General features: G+C 41.8%; 1 protein-coding gene across 1 annotated transcript in view; it reads right to left on the minus strand.

Annotated features, from left to right (window-relative positions):
• Positions 1–22,868, minus strand: part of ARFGAP3 (ADP ribosylation factor GTPase activating protein 3) — a 70,625-nt gene that overhangs the window by 21,960 nt on the left and 25,797 nt on the right. The window contains exons 6-10 of the mRNA XM_024214011.3: positions 22,176–22,263; positions 16,601–16,660; positions 13,360–13,406; positions 11,660–11,805; positions 873–998 (exon numbers count right to left, since the gene is read on the minus strand). Coding sequence (XP_024069779.1) covers positions 873–998; positions 11,660–11,805; positions 13,360–13,406; positions 16,601–16,660; positions 22,176–22,263 — 467 coding nt within the window. The remainder of the gene's footprint in view (positions 1–872; positions 999–11,659; positions 11,806–13,359; positions 13,407–16,600; positions 16,661–22,175; positions 22,264–22,868) is intronic.

Genomic DNA, 22,868 nt, shown 5'->3' on the forward strand with positions numbered 1-22,868 from the left:
TTCCGAAGATCTCAGGGGGGAGGAAGGGATAGCTCAGTGGTTTGAGCACTGGCCTGCTAAACCCAGGGTTGTGAGCTCAATCCTTGAGGGGGCCATTTAGGGATCTGCAGCAAAAATCTGTCTGGGGATTAGTGCTGCTTTGAGCAGGGGTTGGTTGGACTAGATGACCTCCTGAGGTCCCTTCCAACCCTGATATTCTATGATTCTAACATCCAAAAAACATACTTTTGAATTGTAAAATATTTTAAAATGTGTACAAATCAGAAAACTTACCAATATATGACATCCAAAAGATATGAATAATTAAGGTTTGGGGACAGAGGGAGAAGCTTTGAAGTCCGCACTGTATATTTTCTAACACTGTCAAACAAGCTTGAGAACATGCTGACCATCTTCTCTGATTTTAAAGCTTGCTAAGTCTGCTTTTTTAATGACTTGGAGCTCTAAACAGGAGCTTTGTTCTAAGCTTACAGGACTTGGAGCTCAGTAAAAACATACCTGCTAGCTCCCTGATAGTCAGCTAACTTGAGAAGAAATTTGGTGGAGAGGCACGATACAATAACCTTTGGGAACATAAAGTCAAACTTCAGTTAGCTGACTGTTTTGTTTAATGTGAGATGCACTGTACCTAATATAGGATTTACCATACCAGCAGGCCATAAAGTCCAGTATCCTGCTTCCAAGAATGGCAAATACCAGATTCTTTGGCAATAGATTTAAAAATAGCTCCTGGTCAATTATGCATTTTCTATTTCCTTTCTGATCCCTGTGATATTAATTATATTTCCCTCATCAAAACATGCATAAAGTCAAGGGTAAATTTATAGGGCTATATAAAAGCATTTTAATACAGTTTACAGAATTTCACATACCTTCTGTTGCTACCAAATCCCATGCCAAGTCTGTCTACTTCAGTTTTCTTTTTACCAGCTATATTTAACTTTTCTTCTTTCATTTGAATTTCAAGATCCTTGTAGGCCAATCGTAAAGATGATACACTAAAACAAAAATACACAGATGTGTAATAAATGTAAATTAATTCTTAACCCTTAGTTCCCAATCCAGTAACATTAGTAAGAAAGCAACAGAAAACTCCATTTGACAATAGAGATAAAATTAATATTGCTGTAGGAACCTTAAAATAAGTCAGGAAATGCAAAAGTTAAGTGATCAATATTAATGCATTCAGTTTTTACAATTATTTCAAACAAACTATTTTTGGATAGATAAGGTGGCTAGAGGAGAAAGCCAGGGGACAGAAGGGTGAGCATGAACAGCCAGTGCCTCAATCTGTGTTTAAAACATAGATGTACAGGTCAGAAAGTATGCAATTGTGGTCTGTTTCAAATTGCACCCCTTTAGACCAATGGTTTTCAAACTGTGGGTCCCGACCCAGTAATGGGTCACGGAATGTAAGGCACTGGGTTGTGGTGGCTCTGGTCAGCACCACCAACTGGGCTGTTAAAAGTCCCATTGGCAGTGCTGCCTGGCTAAGGCAGGCTAGTACCTACCCTGTTCCGACACTGCACTGCGCCCCGGAGGCGGCCAGCAGCAAGTCCAGCTCTTAGACGGAGGGACCAAAGGACTCCGCGCGCTGCCCCCAGCCCAAGCACCAGCTCTGAACTCCCATTGGCCAGTTTCCAACCAATGGGAGCTGGAGTGGTGGTGCCTGTGGGTGAGAGACACGCGAGCTGCTTGCGTGCCTCCGCCTAGGAGCTGGACCTACTACTGGCCACTTCCAGGGCACAGCACGGTCCACAGTGCCAGGACAGGCAGGAAGCCTGCCTTAGCACCTCCGTTGCATCGTTGACTGGGAGCTGCGCGAGGTAAGCCGGTGCCCCAACCCCGCACCCCAATCCCCTGCCCCAGCCCTGAGCCCCTCCCCAAACCCAGAGCCCCTTCCTGCACCCGAAACCCCTCACCCCCACACCCCAACCCTCTGCCCGTTGGGTCATGGGCATCAACAATTTTCTTCAACTGGGTCGCCAGAAAAAAAAGTTTGAAAACCACTGCTTTAGACTGCTTTAGACTGTTGTATTGTGAAAATTCGATATACAATTTTCCTCTCTTAAGTCAACCCATATGTTCCCCCCTCCCCCAAAAATGTACCATATACTCTACTCCTCATTAAGGAGTGTTTGCATGCCAAGTTTCAAGCATCCAAATATACCAGCGTTTGAACACAGTCTAAAAAGTATTCTTTATCCACTGAAATAGGTGAAAAATTTTTCCTCTACATAAAAAGAAAAAAATGCTCCTCTTATATCATAGTGGGTGTGGAGGATGAGCGGCCCTGGTTGAACCAGGAAGGGGGAGAGCTCACATCCGGACTGTAGCTTTGCCACTCCTTGCGCCTCAAACTGCATGTGGGAGTGTGCTTGGGATACAGGCGTCGCTGCCTCCCATTGGCCAGCTGGAAGCAATTAAGGGGGCTAATTGGCTCTCATGAATGCCCTCCCCCCATTTAAAGCCTTCCCAGGCAACCAGGAGCCATCTTGCCGTGATTGCTGCCCCACCCTCCCTTCCTTTGAGGTATATATCTAGTTGTGTTTCCAGGATGCTGTGTGTCCAAATGATTACCTGTTTTTAGGATCAAGAAAAAAAATTCCCCCAAGAGGATAAATTGACAAAATCTAGAAAGTTTTTTGTCCCCCTCACAGAATTGTGGAGGTACAGTTTAGGTTAAAAGGAGTAAGAATAAAAATTTAAATATTAGGAAGTAATACAGAAGTGTTTAGTTCATCAAAACGTGCAGGCGGTGTCCAATATGGATAAAGGCTAAAATGAAAGAAGTAAATGAGAATGGGATATTTCTGATGGACCTTTTGCCACAAGGAGATGGGGAGACACGAAGTCTTCTCAAACTGAAATCCCTTTTGATACTCTCTATCCCGGCATGGGAGGTATGGGGGAGGGAGGGTGGCAACAGGATTTAGAAGTGAGCTGAGTCCTAGGGGTTAGGCAGAAGAGGATCTACCACAAGTTATTGGTTACATGGTGAGAGCCCTGTAACTCCACTCTGGATCCAGTCAAATGCTTGGTATGAGAGAGAGGGTGCATGGACAGTGCCCCTCCTCACCGTTAAGTTAATAAAGATATCTATCCCTGTGTCTGTTTTTCATTCGCCACTATATCCTGATCAACAAACTCAGTTTTAGGCAGACCAATTAGAAAAAATTTCAGCCCTAATGAAGGAATTTTTCAAGATGTTATACGTAAAATGGAAACAAATTTTTTTACAGATCATTTCCTTTCCGCTAGCAGTGTCTCCCACAATTCTCAACATCTTAGCTACTCTCCTCTCTATGCAGCTCATGGAGGCGAATCAGTATTGGAGCCATGTGGCCATGTCCCCCTGCAGCTGCTTTATAGAATTATTCCCAAGCTGTAACACCTGCATAATATCATTAATAACAAATATTCCAGAGATAACAATTTCCCGATAATTATTCCATTTAATATTTGACTTGACTCATAAGCCAGCCAGAGTAGGTAGAACTGTGGGAGACAATGCTAGCAGAAAGGAATTTACCAGCTGCAGAATGGAAAATTTCTTTCTCAGTGTCTCCCACAATTCTTGAAGTCTGGGAAGTAGTGAGCAGCAAACAGATGTAGGGAGGATTACAAAAAAGGTCAGAAATAAGAAAATGGTATCCCTCTCCATCTATAGTATTTGTTCAATGAGCAAAATCATTTCCAGGCCACACTGTGCAGAACCTTCCTGCCAAAAGTATGCCTCTGCAGAGGATAGGAAATCTACCTTGTAACGCTTCATAAATGTGATAGCATTCGACCAGGTGACCACCTGTGGATGCAGTAGCTCTTTCTGCCCATGAGGTCGCCAGCGATCATGTGGAGTGTGCCTGACCCCTTATGGAACCAGAATCTCTGATGCCTTGTATGCTTCCGCAACACAGTCTATTTCACCTAGCAAAAGAGGACTTGGAGGCTCCGAGTCTTTGGCATTTCAGATGGAAGGATACAAATAGGGTACCTGGTATCAGAGGGGTAGCCGTGTTAGTCTGAATCTGTAAAAAGCAACAGAGGGTCCTGTGGCACCTTACCCACGAAAGCTTATGCTCCCAATACTTTTGTTAGTCTCAAAGGTGCCACAGGACCCTCTGTTGCTTTTAATAGGGTACCTGGATCTCCTTGTGGACTCTTTACATTTGAGGTAAATTTTCAGAGCCCTTCTGATATCTAAGGACTGCCACCTCTCCTAGGTGGGATGCTGTGTCCCTGGACAGAATGAATGTAGAAGCACCCCTTGGGAAGCTTGGAAAGAAGAGTTCACCTTCAGAATAAACGATTCCGGAGTTCTGAGCATCACTTAGTCCTCATGACACATGCAGTAAGGTTATTGCATAGAGAGCACCGCCAGCTCTGACACTCACTTGGCAGATATGTTGACTTTCAGAAGATAAGTTTTTATGGACAAATAAAATGATGACACTGATGTAAGTGGTTTGAAGGGATGGTCTGTCAGGGCTCTCAGTACAAGTCTCACTTGGGAAAAAGAGGTCAAATTGCTTGTTGATATAGAACATGGCGTTGGTGTTGTCCATCAGGATCTGAACCATCCTGCCCCTCAGATGAGGCAGGAAAGCCTGGCAGGCCAAGCAAGCCGCTCTGAGACACCAAACAGACTAGGGTCTCCATCTGAAACACTGGTTTCTTCATCAACCTGTTGAGCCCTTTGAGCTATAGAATGGCTCAGATTCCCTCTGTATGCTTCTGAATTATAAAAAAAATCTTGAGAATCTTTCTTCAGAGGGAACACTCTCTTTCTCCCATATCCAGGACAGAAATCTCATTCTGGATTAGACCATTCTTTACAGGGAGATATGGCAGACGGGATGAAAAATAGATGGAGTACAGCCCGTGACTTGGGAGTATCCCTGACTCACTATCTACATGACCTACTGGTCCATGATTGAAGCAACCCATACCTCCAGGATATTGGAAACCCTGCCTCCAGTCTTCAGCTTCAGGCAGAGACCTACGTGGTCTTTGTCATAAAGAGGCTTTGGGAGTGACAGGATTCCCTCAGGTCTTTCCTCCTGAGCCACAGTTCCACAGCTTTCCTCTGGAGAACCTGCTGTCTCTTCGCTGCTATTTATGAGAGGATGAAGGCCAGTCTGTCCTTTCTTTTAAAGGCATGGAAGGTACTCTTTAAATCTTGCAGCACTGCCGCCACTACCTTGTCTAGCTTCTCTCAAAAAGTCAGGGCTCCCATGAATTTGGCAGAGCACTGCACCTGCTTTGCATAGCTATCCACCTTCCAGTGACAGAGCCATAGATGGAACCTGGTCACCGAGTTTGAGGCCATGGCTTTGGCTGGGAATCTCTTTGCCTCCATTGATGCGTCAGCAATGAATGCGGTTGTCGGGGAAACTTTAGTTAAAACAGAGCTGAAGTCAGGGTGATATCTATCCTTGAGGGCTCTGAGATCCTCCAGACAGTAGAGAGATGCCCTTGCAAATCAAGCAGCTGCTAGGGATACCCTGAAAGAAGCCGAGGAGGCCTCAAAGTCTTTAAAGTAGTTGTTATAAACTCTGGCCTTCATTTTTCTAATCTGTGGGAATCCTTAGAATAGAACTCCCCTTCTGAGGGGATAAACATACCTTTAGCCAGGGATGCCAAGTCAGCATCAACCTTTACTGAATCTTTCCCCGATCCTGACTGGCGTCAGAGCCTGACAATTCTCCATTCTCTGTGAAGGATGAGTAGTCAGTAGACTCATAGCTCCTAGATCTTCTACACTTTTTGTTCCCTGTTTTTGCTTTCTTCGGTTTTTTAGCTTTTTTAGCTTCCTTAGAGAGCATACAAGCTCCATTGCAGCTTCGGTGAGGCCTTTTGCGGCTAGCTTTGCTGAGGGCCCTAAATGCTCTTGGGAGAGCTCTTTCCAAGACCTCCCCTGCTGGGTCCCATTCCCCCATGAGGGGAACAGCTTCCAGACCCCTTTTGGCTGAATTGGGAAGGATGGGGTGTTTTTACAAGCCCTACTTCTTTTACCAGGGCACTCAGGACCCATTTTAGGACTTGTGAAGGAGAGGATTTGTGACCCTGTAAGTCTGCCCTTTCTGTTCTCCAGGGGCCCCTTAGGACTTACCCCCTGAATCAACTGACTGGGGTCCACTTTGTCATCCTTGAAGCCTGTCCCCACTCTGCCCATAGTCTCCTAATCCATTTTTCCCACATCGGAGTCGCAGTTGCTCCAGAGGGTATGGGATCCTACATGCCTGTGCAACCCATAGCCCCAGGACATAGAGGTAGGGACATAACACTGGTGCAAGCTGGGCACTACTCACCATCTGCTGAGCCTGGAAGGGCAGTCTTACTGATGGAGCACCACTTGGATGTCATTTGGTGCTTTTTAGGCTGCTCTGGCATACTTGGAAGACAAAAGGAGCCAGTAGGGAGGCACTGCAGCTGAGACGACAGGGGGTTCCCAATACCCAGCTAAAAAAACTGGCCTGAAGGGAGGAGCGTCATTGCTCAACACTGCCATAAATTTTGACAAAAAAGTCTCCCCCAGGCAGATGGGAAGGCAGGAGCTCTAAAAACAGCCATCCGCATGCTGTGCTGCCACGGAGGCAGAGAAATGTGCAGTAGGCAGGAACTGAAGGGGCATGGCTAGTTCATGCAGCTCCAAAATTGATTTGCCTCTGAGCAGCAGAGAGGAGAGCAGCCCAGATGTCAGTAATTGTGGGAGATGCCGGGCTGCAGGAAAGGGTGTTGTAATGGGAACAATTGTGCTACCTTGACAACAGTATTTGCGACTGACTAACCCTCTAACATGAGCAACATATGAAAGTTAGCGTTGCTGTAATAATTGTCCCAGGAGTCCAAACTTCTGCATGTAAAATCTCAACTATAAGGTTATCTTAATGTACTTTTTTCATTTCCTGCGGGGAGGGATTATGTGAATGGGGAAGTGTGTGCATATTTCTACTTATGCATGTAAAGTGAGATTCAAGCACGTGCACTGAGTTTATATGAACATCTTAATACACGCAAGATCACATTTATACAAACTTGTTTTAATATACACGTAAATCAAGTAGAACTTTTAAAATTAAACCTTTTTTATTTTTTCCAGAATAAAGGTATTTGAACTAAGGATAAAGTTTCAAAAATGTGTCTTGTATTTTTGTACCCACAAAGTGATTTATAGGTGTCAATTAGAGTACCAGCCTCTCTATCTGATTCACAACCACAAATCAACTGCACGTGTAAAACACCAGTGTAAACTTCACCCACAAAGACAGACAGACAGCCATCCTTTTGAAAATCTGGGTATTATGGGTGAAAAATATAAATTTTTCATACGCAAAGTGGCTGATGGAATTTTAGTCCAACTAAATTCAATTCAAGGCTCAGAATCAATACATCTCCTCAACTATCTAGTGTCACTTTTGTGATGTATTCTGACATGACTGCCTGGTAATTGGCACATACACAGAATTTTAAAAAAAGAGTACTGTCTCTCCACTATGTGTTTAAAAGCCATCTTCAAAATGCTGATCCCTTTGCTTGTTTCTGCCTTCTGGCTCTCTCATTTCTACATATAATCATGCTGCCTCAATATTTTTGGATTATATCAAAGAAGTAGCAGGATAGCAAGTACTGTTATACCATCGGTAGTTAAGAACGTGATCAGCCTTTGTTATAAATCCCAATGCTTAGAAGTTTATAATGAAAACCAGCTAAGACAAACCCTCCACAGAAGATCTTAGAATGGAAATGAAGTACAAAGTTTTAATCAGATATTTCAGTCTGAGGGTTAGATACTGTACATGCACATTAAGTGTTTTCAGTTTCAAAAGGATTTTACTATAAATGCATACCAGCCAGTCTGATACCAAAGAACGCTAACAAGCCATTACAATATTCCATGTTAAGTATCCAATTTAACCCCTTACTGCTGATTTAAATAAACCATAATTAGTTGATTAGGACATTCCCTAAAGCGATACAGTGCTGTTAAAGAGTGACAAAATGCAGAAGTATGCAATATCTTGCCTCAGCCACGAAGGTAACATTTAAAATCTTGTAGCAAAGGTGTACTTAAAATAAACGCATATTCAAAAATACTTTTTAAACATATTAGTGTCCCCCTTAAAAAGTATTAAGGTACATCTGGGAAATTGTATTCCTGTGGCAATGTGGCTAGCTACAGTAATAATTAACTCCTTACCATGTACATTTTTAAGGCATAAATGTACATATCCATGAATATGCAGTTATACTATATCACCCAAAAACACAAGAGGGAAAAGGTCTGGTCTTTATATGATTTATAATCTTACAAAGATGGATATATTTCTTCAAATAGTAAAGAGTGAAAATGTCAAACTACATTTAAAATATGATGGTGACAAGAAAATCACAGAATGAAATCTTAAGGCTATGAAGTATATTTTCTCAATGAATATATAAATCCTACTAGTTCTAACAGTGAGATATTTACATACCTCTCTCAGAGAGAAAATATAATCTTAAACATTTGATTACTGTCACTTTCTCTCCACAAGCACATTAGCTAAAACTAAAGAGTCAACCTTACCTTAACATTTAAATGTAACTCTTTAAAACTGTATATGGACATACATATCCCAGAAAAGTCAATATGCACAAAATAAATCTGAAAAAAATAGGCCAAAAATCAGTAAAAGGAAGGTGGTCTATAAAGGAAAGCAAGGTTCTTAAGCCTTCATGTACTCCTTTAAGTCTACAATTCACTGAATAAAGTGTTCTACAATGGAAGACATAAAAAAGGTGTATAAATAACAGTCAATGGAAATTAAAGCAGTTATGATAGTTAGGCAAATGGATATATAGCAATAGAAATTAAAAAAAACTGCATTAGAAGTAAACGTAACTGAAAGGAGCTTTTTCTTGGAATTATCCATTCTGAAGCCGTGCATGTTTTTATATGCTGAGAAAACTTTCACTTCTAAAAACATGCATTTTGACTTTTACAATTATAAATAAAATAGACTTACTGTTACACCTCTGTGAAAGCATTAATGAAATCAAGAAAATAAGAAAAATACGTGTCTTCAAACCAGGGCATATCTTTTGGGCAAGTATATTAAGTTCTTATTAATTCCCCCATTTACAGCAGGCTCTATTATAGGGCAACTGACACTGGTCGTGCCAAGTTCAATTTGAAACTTCTACTAGACTTCAATTTTTAAAAGACCAACCAACTAACCAAGATTTTAAGGACTGAGCTGAAGACCACAGTTTATCCAGGATATTTTAGCAATATCAAACCTTCAGATCTGCTTCTGGTTAAAATAAATAGCATGTTGATGGTTCTGAATAAGTCCACTTATCCACTCTGTTGCAGAGGACACATCACAAAAACAGCAGAAGGAGAGAAAAGATTAAAACCCTAGAAATCTTGTACACAGGGTTTTAAATGATGCACTTCATTTAGAAAAGAGTACAGGTTTTTCATCAAAACTTTTGTGAGTTGAAAGCAACATTCACATTCTAGCTATTTTATAAAGTCCTATTGAATGTTTCCAATTTTTTTTAATTAAACCCAGCAGAGATATTGTTTGGAGCCCAGTGTAAGTTAAAGTATATTCATGCTTCTCTAAATTTTGTATGCACTGCCATCTAGAGGTTACAAATCAAAGAGTAAGCATTTTTAAGGGAAAAAACAGGAGACTTGCCTATAACTGGAGTGAGACAAGATTGCCAGAGATCCACATATTTGGGGCATGCATGTGCACCCCACATTTTTTGCCAGAAGTTTCTAGAGGGTTCTGGCCACGAGGGTCACATGTATGCTTCCTCACTGTTTCAAGCTCTTAGGCCCAAAGCCTCAGCCTTGTCCCTCCAATCCTTCCATTACCTAGACTCCACAGAAGTAGAAACACAGCATGGGTCCTACAGATCTGTGAAGGCAATCATGCAAAGAACCTCATTCACAGATGGGTAGCCTGTTTTCCTTCATTAAATACTGTCTTCACAGAGCCACACTTGGAGGTTGGCAAGCAGTAATACTGGCCCTGACGAGGACATAACTAAATAAAAATATAATGAGTCTTCCAAATTCGTTAACAAAACTAGAAGACATATACAGAGGTTAATGCTTCTTAGTTATGGACAGAGCTCCAGGTAGCAGCTCTATTATCTATTAAAGGGATGTTTCTGAGACAAAATATGGTAGTTGCCTTAAAGCTAGTAGAATGTGCCCTAAACCCCTTGAGAGCGAAGATCCAGTGCAAGATCATAAGAAGTTTGGAAACGAAGTGATAACACTGTGTGTCTGTCTTCACTAAAACAGTTAGCTCAAGTTATTACACTCAAGCTAACATAGTTCAAGTCAGAGCTGCCACACTGTGGCATAATACTTAAACTACACAGAGTGATTGGATTGGCATCTAACAAGTTGTGCTAACTCAAGCTTGTAGCCTGTAGCTGCATCCCCAAGCTCAAGCCTCAGCATTATATGAGCTTCACAACCAATACCCTCTGAGGGTATGTTTACATTGCAGCCAGTAGTAAGCCTCCCAGCCAGGGTAGACCTATGCTAGTGGTGTCTGAGCTAGCACACTAAAAATAGCACTGTTGACATCACAGCTCCAGCAGCGACTTGGGCTACCCTCTCGAGCTCAGACTCAGGGAGTCAAGTGGACTTGAGAGCCCAAGCCATAACATTTATACTGCTATTTTCAGTATAACTCAAGCTCCAGTAGTTTCAGTCTATCTATCCACACTGGGAGGTTAGTTTCTAGCAGCAGTGTAAACATACCCTGATGGGTCAGCAAGCCTGAGTTTAAAAGCACCACTTAACTTGAGCTAGAGATTGTGTGTGTGGATGGGAATTGGGTTAGGAATAACATTTGAGATATATCTTGAGCTACACTACAGCAAAGACAAGCCCGATGTAAGTGGTAATTTGAACTTTGGATGACCCCCATAGGCTACAAACAACCTGGGGAACTCCCAATGGGTTTTTAAAGGAGGACACCCTTGGCTCCAGGAAAAGAAGGATTTAATTTTGCAACAGTACAAATTTACAAAAGTCAACTGCTAAATATATTAACTCCGTTAAGAACGACCATAAAACTACAAACAATGAAAGAAAAACATATAGCCATCTGAAATCTGCAGGAAGAAGCTACAGAGGTTTCAACTAGATGTTCCAGTTACTGGAAAAAAACAAGGGACAGGATGGGTACATAGCTCCTTACATAGCTTTGGGTCTGAATGATCATTACCTATTGAACACACATGAGGCAACCCACAGGCAAAAGCATTTTAGAAGGTTCTGATAAAGATACAGGATGTCCCTGACGCACTCGATCATGGATTTGTACAGGTAACAGTGCTCAAACTATTCCTTGCTTTTAACAGAAGATGAAATAGGAAATGGTGTTTCATTTTATTTCTTCACTATTGCCAAAAAAGTTTCTCATCTTTATGAAGAATCTTGTTGTTGTGGGTATTATTTTTTAAACACAGCTTTCTGTAAGTTACTTTTCAACCCATATAAGCTACATTACTGCAGTAAAATACAAACATCAATTGAAGCTTTATTTGCACCAAATAGAACTTGGCATTATTCTAAACGTTAGTAGATAAATCTAACAAAGTTACTGTTGTGTTTTATCTTCTATAAGTAATTCATACTTACAATGGTTCTTCCCTCTCAGTTCTCTTACTGACATGTAGATCTTCTTGTTCCTTCATTTTATCTACAGCTTGTGCTTGCTTTTCAATCTCATTAAAACTCTTGCTGCTCACTTTCTGGGCTCCCAAGCCACCTTTTTTGGCACCAAGCTTTATTTTAAAAAGAAAAGAAATGCTTTATCTCTATAGGTAACTATATTAACTGTCCTATGGTTTAGTTTTTTTTTGAAAGAAGAATCAAGCACTGTACCTGATTCCACAGAATCTGATATCAGTAATAAAAATTCAGAGTGGAGAAGACCATACAGCAATATGTTCCTAAATGCCGCTCTCGGCCTCCATTAGAAGGCCTTTGATATTCAGGAACTTCTTTAGTCTCCCAAACAGCAATTACAGCCTGATGAACCTCCTGCAGTTTGTCAGATCTTGTTACTATTCTGATATACTACTCTGTACTGAGTACTATAAAATATAAAGGAGCCTCAACTGCTATTGGGATAGGAGCCTAACTGCAATTTCGTATCTCTATATGCTTAATTTCTCAACCTTAACATTTCATTAATGTTAGTTTCTGCATTAAATTTATTTAATAAAAATAATAATATATGGAGATATATCTATCTCATAGAACTGGAAGGGACCTTGAAAGGTCATCAAGTCCAGTCCCCTGCCTTCACTAGCAGGACCAATTTTTTTGCCCCAGATCCATAAATGGCCCCCTCAAAGACTGAACTCACAACCCCGGGTTTAGCAGGCCAATGCTCAAACCACTGAGCTATCCCTCACTCCTGTATCCATTAAAAAAAAATCTCAAAGCACACAGGACAGAAGGCTTTTTATTTTATTGGGGGGGGGGGCGCACAACGGAGAAGGTAGCGCTATTTTTAACATAAAAATTCTGTCATAAAAAGTCTTAGGCCCTGCTCCTCTAATTCACTTAATGCAGAATGTACCTATGAGACAAAGAACAGCTCCACTCGCTTCAGTGCCAGTGCACTTGCATACAGTGATTTGCAGAATTGGGGGCAAATGTGAAATGTAATTGAATCCGTGAACATGATAAAATACATACACAAAGTAAATTCTGCTCTCGAGTACGTATACAAAATGTCTACTGAATTTAGTTAATTGCATATATATATATCTCCAAATTCAGTAAGTGCTCAGTATTATCATATGAAATCAGAAAATGACTTACGGATGATAAAGTACTCCACCTCACAATACTACTACTAATAAACATTTAAACAAATGCAGCCGAACAAGAGTTTAGAAGACAATTTTGTTTATAAGGTTGTTGGATATTTTGTCATAGTTCAGATTTTCTAATTTGTTTTAGTGATGCAAATCGTTGCTGATACAAAACAGTCAGGATATCTCAGGATAGATGGCTATTAGCCAGGATGAGCAGGAATGGTGTCCCTAGCCTCTTTTTGCCAGAAACTGGGATTGGGTGACAGGGCATGGATCAATTGATGATAACCTGTCTGTTCACTCCCTTTGGGGCACCTGCCATTGGCCACTGTCAGAGGACAGGATACTGGGCTTGATGGACCTTTGGTCTGACCCAGTGTGGCCATTCTCATGTTCTTAACAGTTATTGCATGAAACATTTAGATAAAAAAAATTCTGTATTGCAGTTTAAATACTTTTTAAATTCTACAAAATGATATGGGGCAAAATATATATTAATTACAGACTTACCCCCTTTTTAGCTTGATTTGGCTTCTTTTTCATAATGGAGGTGCCCTCTGCAAAGATTAACAATCATTACTTTGGCATATATAACTTTACATTTATCAATACTTGCAGATGCATATTTCCACAATTTAAGTCTTGAATTATAAGTTTGCAGTTCATTCTGCTGCTTTAGAATACTGCAGTTTCTACATGAAGAAATTTAGAAATTAGCTGTATTACTATACTTTAATGTATCTTGTTTTCCTGTTTGTTAGTGTTTACAATTTATGGCTAAATTTTCAAACCTGGGTGCCTAAAATCAGAATCCTAAATAGGAGCAAAGGATTTGTCAAACCAGATCAGACTGAAAATGGAGATATCCTATCTCCCAGAACTGGAAGGGACCTTGAAAGGTCAGAGTACAGCCCCCTGCCTTCACTAGCAGGACCAAATACGGATTTTGCGCCAGATCCCTAAGTGGCCCCCTCAAGGATTGAACTCACAACCCTGGGTTTAGCAGGCCAATGCTCAAACCACTGAACTATCCCTCCCAAGATTCACCTAGTTCAGTACCTTGTCTCTAACAGTGGCTAAACATATGTAACTCCTGTGGACATCATTGGATTTTGTGGATGCTCAACCTTTCTGAAAATTAGGTAATTTATAATCTATATTTAAACACTTACTTTTTAGAGTGCTAATTTAACTGTTTTTATTTAAGTGCATAAATATCGATTTAGGAATCTAACTTTAGGCACCTAAAGTTTGAAAATTACAACCGTAGTGTTTAATACTAAATTTTGAGGTGTGGAAATGAAGTGAAGTTATTTTTCATAATGTCTATCAAAATCCCTAATATAGAGATTTTTGTTAATATGACTTTAATAAAACAGTGAAGAAAATTTTGTAATCTTTCACAGTGACTGACACATTAAGCCAAAGCATATAACTTTCATAATAGGAATTTTAAAATTATTCTCACTATAATAATCCATAACGTCCAATGAATGTTTGTGTATACTGTGAAATTAGTTTAAGCTCTAAATTAGTTGGAAGCCATCTTACATGACAGAGAATTACAGGCAACAGGTGGTCTAGCAATGTTCAATATAACTGTAAAAGCATTCAGTTTATTTCTGTGGCACGTATTCCTTGAAATATGCAAAACATGTACCCTAAGGCATACTATTCTTCCTTAAACTTAATTAAGTACTAACAAATAATTTGTAAGTACGAACTGAAACTCACACTTTGAGCCAAGACTTCAAATCTCAGTATAATAATAGTACCTTCATAATAACTTGCATTTACTATAAGGACATTGGAGCTGGAGATGTAATTTGCAGCTTGTGTAGATATCTGAAACTCTAGGTATGTGCTCAGACCAGCTAGCCTGTCCTGCTGCTCATGCAACCATGGCTATGCTCCTATTTTTAGTGCACTAGTTCAATCAGCACTAATGCAGGTATGTCTAGCCGAGCTGGAAATTGTATCTCTAGCTCCAGTTATATGTACCCAAAGAGATTTTACTTTTGGAAGGTGTGCCATGTTTTATTACATAGTTGCTGTTTCAATGTTTTATTAGCTACATATATATCTCCAGCTCCAAATAATGCTGTGAAGATTCATTTAATAAAGTTATTTTTGCCTAGTATTTTTCTATGTGTAAAAATCTGCAGCACAATCTGCACCTCTCAATAATGAGGACACTCGGATATATTTGGATGGGAGAATGAATCTGACTTTCCTATACTCTAGACTAATTTCCAATTCATAAACAAACCCAACTTTAAAAATACTAGCCTGGATCATCCCTTCCTGGGGGTGGGGGTGAGGGGGGGGGTATTGTTTCTGCTGGGGGGATAAGTCACAAGAACAGCTCCTGCAAACGTGGCAGACTCAGTGTCCACAAGAGCCAGTCCAACCACACAAAACCTAGTGCCTCTGCACTAGCTCAAGCCTCCAGCATCCTCTTCTCTCTCTCCCTGGTAGCCTGGTCTGTATTATCTTTTTTGCCTAAGCTACATGAGGCCAGACAATGTGTATGCCTCTGGTTGGGTCCCATTCTTCCCCAGCCCTCTCAGCGTACACTTTCTCCCCACATGCACCCCAGAAATGCAGAGAGATTTTGAGAGAGAGAGAGAGAGAGAGAGAGATGGGAGTCGGGAGGTGAGGGGGATGACAAAGACCTGTGTATGGAGAGTCCTCTCCATGGGTAAACCTAGGAGGAATGGATTTGGGCTGGAATTTGTTTGAGTCACTTGCTCTTGTACTACAACTTTCCATTGCAATACACGTTTTCTGTAAACATGTACTGAAAGCAACTTTCCATTTCAAGATGGTCCATTTCAACTAGTAACTTTTCTGTTATTACTGACTTATTTAGCTTTTAAATTCCTTGGTACAGAGACTATGTCTTTATATTTGTGAAGTGCCATGTAAATCTAGCATTAAATTTTTTTATATAATAATAATAATTGCTCTACTCTTGACATCAGAATGCCATTTTCAGTCAGCATGAAGGGACAGACACTTTCCCCTATGTGAATACCATCATTTTTTTAATGAGATACTAAAATTATCATAAAGACTATAATATATTTCTGGGAATATTTTCTTTCATTTGTGGAAAACTTAATTTCTTACGTTTACCTCAGGTAGTTACCCTACAACTATTTAATTTATGCTGTAAGATACAGCTCTGCAATGTTGCTTAAATTATGAACTCTACATGCTAAAAATGTGTATTATTAATTTTTCTGCAATAAATTAGAAAATGGTTTTAAACTAAAAATTATTGATGGAAAGAGAGCAAAATTATGTTTAAGACAGACAGACAGATAGACAAGTCTATTAGTGAAACACGTGTTTGCTTAATGTAAATAGCAGGCCATGAATTACAGTACAATGCTCTATTCCACCTGTGTGCTTAAGTGTGGAACCTGAAGCAGCCCAACAGGAGGTCTAAAACATTAATGATCACCTTTGTTAGGTGCGATGCCTGCAGCATTTAAATTCAGCAACTCGGCTAAAATGAGAAATAAAAACAAAGAGCACTGAGTAAAAAATCACTTTTGAAGTGTCATACATTGTTTAACAGAAACAGCTGTATTAACATATTACATTACAAGTTAATCTGTTTCAGTTAGCCCATGTGTATAAATATTAAAATAAGACTTGCACATTTCTTCCCAACCCAACATTTTCTTTAACAACGTATACTGGAGTAAAATATATTGTTCATCTATCTGTTTAGGGCCATTACCTAATGCAGCTTTTGGTGAGACACTAAGGCAATCAACACTTGGTCCATGGTCTGGTTCACCTAAAAATGTAAAAAATATTGAGAACAGCAGAAGTATGTTTAGTAGGATGTTTTGAACAGCTCATGTATTCAGAGAATATTTTTTTTTTTAAGGTAATTTCCCTGCCCACAATCTTAAACCTGGTTCTCCCTTCATTTCCCTGTAATTTTCTGTATTTGCACAGAGACATGATAGTGCTTGATGCACAGTTAAAATTACATGTCTCCTGTAGTAACATTACCAGTGACTCTCAAAACAGCAGGTAGAAGGGGCATTTTAGTGATATTCAGATAATTTCTATGTGATTGTAACTGCTCAAAATTCCAGTGTCTGTCTTGTGCTACAAAACCTGAAAGTAGAAGCTTGAAATATGTTTGGAAGATACAGAAGTAAAAATTAGCAAATTCCAGGGACCAGAGGTTGAAAATTTTGGCTTATGTGTGTTATTTACAAGGATGTAACCAAATATGGGAAAAACAGAATGATACAAGGGGGAAAAATACATCTGAACAGAATTGGTTTTAAAAACCTATTTAAAACTGGCTCAACTTAACATGTTTTCCTTGGCCAGCAGGACATGGCATACTAATCCCTACCCTGTTTACAGCTCTCAGGCCTGGTCTACACTAGGAGTTTATCTCGAATTTAGCAGCGTTAAACCGAATTAACCCTGGACCTGTCCACACAACGAAGCCCTTTACTTCAATATAAAGGGCTCTTAATATCGATATCTGTACTCCTCCTCAACGAGGGGAGTAGCGCTGAAATCGGTATTGCCATTTCGGATTAGGGTTAGTGTGGCCGCAATTCGACGGTATCGGCCTCCGGGAGCTATCCCACAGTGCACCATTGTGACCTCTCTGGACAGCAATCTGAACTCGGATGCACTGGCCAAGTAGAAGGAAAAGCCCCGCGAACTTTTGAATTACATTTCCTGTTTGCCCAGCGTGCAGAGCACAGGTGACCATGCAGAGCTCATCAGCACAGGTAACCATGCAGTCCGAGAATCGAAAAAGAGCACCAGCATGGACCGTACGGGAGGTACTGGATCTGATCGCTATATGGGGAGAGGATTCAGTGCTAGCAGAACTACGTTCCAAAAGACGAAATGCCAAAACATTTGAAAAAAATCTCCAAGGGCATGATGGAGAGAGGCCACAATAGGGACTCACTACAGTGCCGTGTGAAAGTTAAGGAGCTCAGACAAGCCTATCGAAAAACAAAGGAGGCAAACGGTCACTCCGGGTCAGAGCCGCAGACATGCCGCTTCTACGCTGAGCTGCATGCAATTCTGGGGCGGGGGCAGCCACCACTACCCCACCTCTGATCGTGGATTCCGAGGCAGGGGTAATCTCAGCCATGCCTGAGGATTCTGCAGATGGGGAAGAGGAGGAGGAGGAGGATGACGACGAGCTTGCAGAGAGCACACAGCACTCCGTTCTCCCCAACAGCCAGGATCTTTTTCTCAGCCTGACTGAAGCACCCTCCCAACCCCCAGACAATGAGGCCATGGAAGGGACCTCAGGTGAGTGTATCTTTGTAAATATAAAACATGGTTTAAAAGCAAGCGTTTTTTAATGATTACTTTGCCCTGAGGACTTGGGATGCATTCACGGCCAGTGCAGCTACTGGAAAAGTCTGTTAACGTGTCTGGGGATGGAGCGGAAATCCTCCAGGGACATCTCCATGAAGCTCTCCTGGAGCTTTCCACAAGGTTTCTTGGCAGTGCAGCCTTATTCCGTCCTCCATGGTAGGACACTTGACCACGACATGCTAGTAGCAAGTAATCTGGTATCATTGCATGACAAAGCCTGGCAGCGTATCGTCCCGGTGTTTGCTGGCATTCAAGCAACATCCGTTCTTTATCTCGCTGTGTTATCCTCAGGAGTGTGATATCGTTCATGGTAACCTGGTTGAAATACGGGAATTTAATTAAGGGGACAGAGGTGGCCGTTCCTACTGGGCTGTTTGCCTGTGGCTGAAAAGAAATCCTTCCCTGCAGTTAGCCACGCGGTGGGGGGAGGGATAAAGCGAGCATCCCAGAGAACTGGATGGGGGGGGGGGGGGTTAGTTTGGTTTCTGCTGCTGCACGTTAACAGGAAAACCGCAGCACTCAACGGGCTTTGCTTAGTATGTGGGAAAGGAGGGCGCTGCTTGTAGGAAAGCTGCAGAAGCTGAAAGACAATGGCTTACCATGGCCGCATGCAAGCCGAATTCTGTTGCCCGGACCTGCGTCTGTGCTCTCGAACACCAAAGCCGCAGGCACTCAATATTAAGATGCAAAATGCAACCTTGTACCGAAATCACATGTGCTATGTAATGTGAATAGTGTTGTTCACCGTGAAAGAGTATAAGCATTGTTCTGTAAAATGTATCTTTTTAAATACTTCTCTCCCTTTTTTCCCTCCCTCCCGCAGCTGCAAATTTTTCAAGCCTCCCTCCTCCGTCCCGAAGACTATCTCAGATAAGGCGGCGAAAAAAGAGGATGTGAGACGAAATGTTCTCGGAAATCATGGAATCCACCCGCAATGAAAGAGCTCATCTGAATGAGTGGAAGGACACGGTATCAAAGTACAGGAAAGATGCCAGTGAACGTGAGGCCATGAGGGATGCTCGAGATGAGAGGTGGCAGGCTGCAACACTGGGGCTGCTGCGTGATCAAACGGACATGCTCCGGTGTCTGGTGCAGCTTCAGGAACGGCAGCAGGATCACAGAGTGCCGCTGCATAACCTCCCTCACCATGTTCCATAGCCTCCTCACCCAGACATGTAAGAACGCGGCGGGGGGTGGGGGGGAGGCTCTGTGCACCCTCCCACTCCAACCCAGTGGACAGCCCAACCAAAAGGCTGTCATTACATTGAACTTTTTTAGTGGTCTTTTCCTTCCCTTCTATCCTCCTCCCAAACCCCACCCAGGCTACCTTGTCAGTTCTCTCCCTCTTTTTATAATCAATTAATAAAGAATGCATGATTTTTAAATGATAGTGACTTTATTTCCTTTGAAAGCAAGCTGGGATCGAAGGGGGAGGGTGGGTTGCTTACAGAGAACGAGTCAATCAAGGGGGTGGGTTTTCATCAAGGAGAAACAAACAGAACTTTCACACGGTAGCCTGGCCAGTCATGAAACTGGTTTTCAAAGCTTCTCTGATGCGCAGCACTTCCTGGTGTGCTCTTCTAATCGCCCTGGTGTCTGGCTGCGCGTAATCAGCGGCCAGGCGATTTGCCTCAGCCTCCCACCCCGCCATAAAGGTCTCCCCCTTACTCTCTCAGAGATTGTGGAGCACACAGCAAGCAGCAATAACAATGGGAATATTGGTTTGGCTGAGGTCTGAGCGAGTCAGTAAAGTGCGCCAGCGACCTTTTAAATGTCCAAATGCACATTCTACCACCATTCTGCACTTGCTCAGCCTGTAGTTGAACACGTCCTGACTACTGTCCAGGCTGCCTGTGTATGGCTTCATGAGCCTTGGCATTAAGGGGTAGGCTGGGTCCCCAAGGATAACTATAGGCATTTCAACATCCCCAACTGTTATTTTCTGGTCTGCGAAGTAAGTCCCTTGCTGCAGCCGTTTAAACAGAGTAGTGTTCCTGAAGACGCGAGCGTCATGAACCCTTCCCGGCCATCCCACGTTGATGTTGGTGAAACCTCCCTTGTGATCCACCAGTGCTTGCAGCACCATTGAAAAGTACCCCTTGCGGTTTACGTACTGGCTGCCCTGGTGCTCCGGTGCCAAGATAGGGATATGGGTTCCATCTATCGCCCCACCAGTTAGGGAATCCCATTGCAGCAAAGCCATCCACTATGACCTGCATGTTTCCCAGAGTCACTACCTTTGGTAGCAGCAGCTCAGTGATTGCTTTGGCTACTTGCATCACAGCAGCCCCTACAGTAGATTTGCCCACTCCAAATTGATTCCCGACTGACCGGTAGCTGTCTGGCGTTGCAAGCTTCCACAGGGCTATCACCACTCGCTTCTCAACTGTGAGGGCGGCTCTCATCTTGGTATTCTGGCGCTTCAGGGCAGGGGAAAGCAAGTCACAAAGTTCCATGAAAGTGCCCTTACGCATGCGAAAGTTTCACAGCCACTGGGAATCGTCCCACACCTGCAACACTATGCGGTCCCACCAGTCTGTGCTTGTTTCCCGGGCCCAGAATCGGTGTTCCATGGCATGAACCTGCCCCATTAATAGCATGATCTCCAAAGCACCGGGGCCCGCGGTTTGATAGAATTCCATGTCCTCATCACTCTCGTCGCCGCGCTGCCGTAGCCTACTCCTCGTCGCCTGGTTTTGCAGGCTCTGGTTTAGCATAAATTGCACGATAACGCGCGAGGTGTTTACAATTTTCATGACTGCTGTCTTGAGCTGAGCGGGCTCCATGCTTGCCGCGGTATGGCGTCTGCACTGTTTACCCAGGAAAAAGGCACGAAACGGTTGTCTGCCGTTGCTTTCCTGGAGGGAGGGGGAAGATGTACCCAGAACCACCCGCGACAATGTTTTTGGCCCCATCAGGCATTGGGATCTCAACCCAGAATTCCAATGGGCGGAGGAGACTGCGGGAACTATGGGATAGCTACCCACAGTGCAACGCTCCGGAAATCGACACTAGCCCCGGTACATGGACGCACACCGCCGAATTAATGTGCTTAGTATGGCCGCATACATTCGACTTCATACAATCTGTTGCCAAAAACCGGTTTCTGTAAAATCGGAATAATCCCGTAGTGTAGACATACATTTTTTGTTTTCCTACTAAGGGTAATGCCTGGTTCACATAGACCAGACAAACTGAGTTAGCCTGAGCCACTTCTAAGTCTTATTTGAAGCCAGTTCTGCTAACAAGATTTAATTCTCAATATAAATAGGGCTTAAGTCTCTGGCTGAGTTACAGGTCATTGTCTGCATTCTTAAAATACATAATTCAGATTTGTAGTGTTACAGAAAACAAATCAATATACTTATTTACATAAGCAGAATAGTTTTCATGAGTTCACATACAAAACTATAATGAATGTTACTATTAACATTCTTATCCATATATTTCACTTAACAAATGTGAAATAAAATAAAATCCTAGACAATTAAGCTGCTACTTGATTTATGAGAAAAAGCCCTTGAGTAACCTAGCAACACCAAATTTTAATCTATTAGTAACCTATGAACTGCTAACTAATAATAAAATATCTTTAAAAGTTTAAATACATTATTAAAATGACTTTCTGGTGTAAGACTTGCATTATGTTTTCAGTAATTCCCAATGTGACCAAGTCTAATGGATCATTCAAAGAGTAAAATCTGGCCCAAAGGGTTTCAAATTAAATTTAAGTGTCTCTAACAACACATGCAGTCCTGTACAGCACGGCATGACCCCTCTACACAGTGTTCCCTACCTACCCAAAGGCTTCTTAAAATATTGCCAGCAGAACAGAATTACATGGTGCGTAACTGTTACTGTTATAATAAGTAGCATTAAAAACTAAAATCAACACAGAGGTGAACTTAGTTTATTGTTAATGGAGTGAGGATGAGCCATACCTTCATTAGATTCTGGAATGATTTCTGAAGAACCCTCCTTTTGAAAAACTGGCTCCGGTTCTGATGATGCCCATTCTGTGCTACTCACCTGCAACAGGAAAAGGAAGTTACTAAATAAAAATGTACAGAAAATAAAATGCATTAAGTAAAATACAAATAGTATCTGCATTGACTAAGTAAGACAGTGACTGATCTTAGCATTTTCAGTATGACACATTTTGGGGTAACTTGGATTTGATTTCTCATATTATAGCTACAGTTTTTGTTTTAAAAATTGCCCTCAATTAGTAATGACCTTTTTCTTGTTAAATAGGTACAACCATAATACATAAACCACATAAGGGAGTAATTAAATTTACCAAAAACAGCTGCTTCTAACAAGATACATACTAATGGCCTGATTTTTCCATAAGGTGCTGAGCATCTGCAATCTCCCGTTTATTTCAAAGGGCTTGTGGGGGGTCCTCAGCACTTAAAGATTAGGGTATACACCTCTACCCCGATGTAACGCTACCTGATATAAAACGAATTCTGATATAACGCGGTAAAGCAGCGCTCTGGGGGGGCAGGGCTGCGCACTCCGGCGGATCAAAGCAAGTTCGATATAACGCGGTTTCACCTATAACGCAGTAAGATTTTTTGGCTCCCAAGGACAGCGTTATATCGAGATAGAGGTGTAATTGTTTTATTATA

The sequence above is a fragment of the Terrapene carolina genome, unplaced genomic scaffold (genome assembly GCF_002925995.2).
Source record: "Terrapene carolina triunguis isolate 2854851 unplaced genomic scaffold, T_m_triunguis-2.0 Scaffold112, whole genome shotgun sequence".
NCBI classification, from domain to species: domain Eukaryota; kingdom Metazoa; phylum Chordata; order Testudines; family Emydidae; genus Terrapene; species Terrapene triunguis.